General features: G+C 48.9%; 1 protein-coding gene across 1 annotated transcript; it reads right to left on the bottom strand.

Moving 5' to 3' along the window:
- Positions 1–4: 4 nt before the first annotated feature.
- On the bottom strand, positions 5–691 carry LOC121940737 (E3 ubiquitin/ISG15 ligase TRIM25-like; the record flags this gene model as incomplete). Its single annotated transcript, XM_042483438.1, has 1 exon — positions 5–691. A coding segment is annotated over one exon (687 nt), but the record flags the coding sequence as incomplete, so codon positions are not given.
- Between the last annotated feature and the right edge of the window lie 4 nt (positions 692–695).

The following is a 695-nucleotide window of genomic DNA, read 5'->3' as shown; positions in this document are numbered from 1 at the left end:
TGTCTGCTTCTTCATTACTGAGCTTCACTGAGCGTTTGATCTCCTGAATCTTCAGTCGTCTCTTCTCGATCATCTGCTGAATTTCCTCCTCTAGCTCCAACTTCTTTCCTTCATATCCGTCTTTCACAGGGACAACGTCATGTGTCTTGTGGTCTGAAATAGAGCACAGCATGCAGACACAGGTCTGGTCGGTCTTACAGAACAGCTCCAGCAGTTTATTGTGCTTCGCACACATCCTGCCTTCCAGGTTTTCCACAGGGTCGGTCAGCTGATGTGATTTCAGACCTGGCTTTGTCAGATGAAGCTCCAGGTGAGTCTCACAGTAGGAGGTCAGACACACCAGGCAGGACTTCAGGGCCTTCAGTTTGGCTCCAGTGCAGACGTCACAGGGAACTTCTCCTGGTTTGGACTCTTGTTGCTCTGAGCTGCTGCTGCTGGTTTTCTGTTTAGCCGACTGTCTGAACTGAGCAGCCATCTCAGAGATTAAAGTGTTGACCTGCAGCTCAGGTTTGGTGTTGAAAACCTTTTTACAGTTGGGACACTGACAGGGATCATTAATATCCCAGTGGTCAGTGATGCAGGTTTTGCAGAAGTTGTGTCCACATGGTATGGCAACTGGATCAGTGAAGACATCCAGACAGATGGAGCAGAGAAACTGATCTTCAGTCAGCAGACAGCTGGCAGCAGCCATATCT

Source organism: Plectropomus leopardus, unplaced genomic scaffold, assembly GCF_008729295.1.
Source record: "Plectropomus leopardus isolate mb unplaced genomic scaffold, YSFRI_Pleo_2.0 unplaced_scaffold93375, whole genome shotgun sequence".
NCBI lineage: Eukaryota > Metazoa > Chordata > Actinopteri > Perciformes > Serranidae > Plectropomus > Plectropomus leopardus.
The sequence above is the reverse complement of the archived record's forward strand: the minus strand, read 5'-3'. Positions and strand labels throughout refer to the sequence as shown.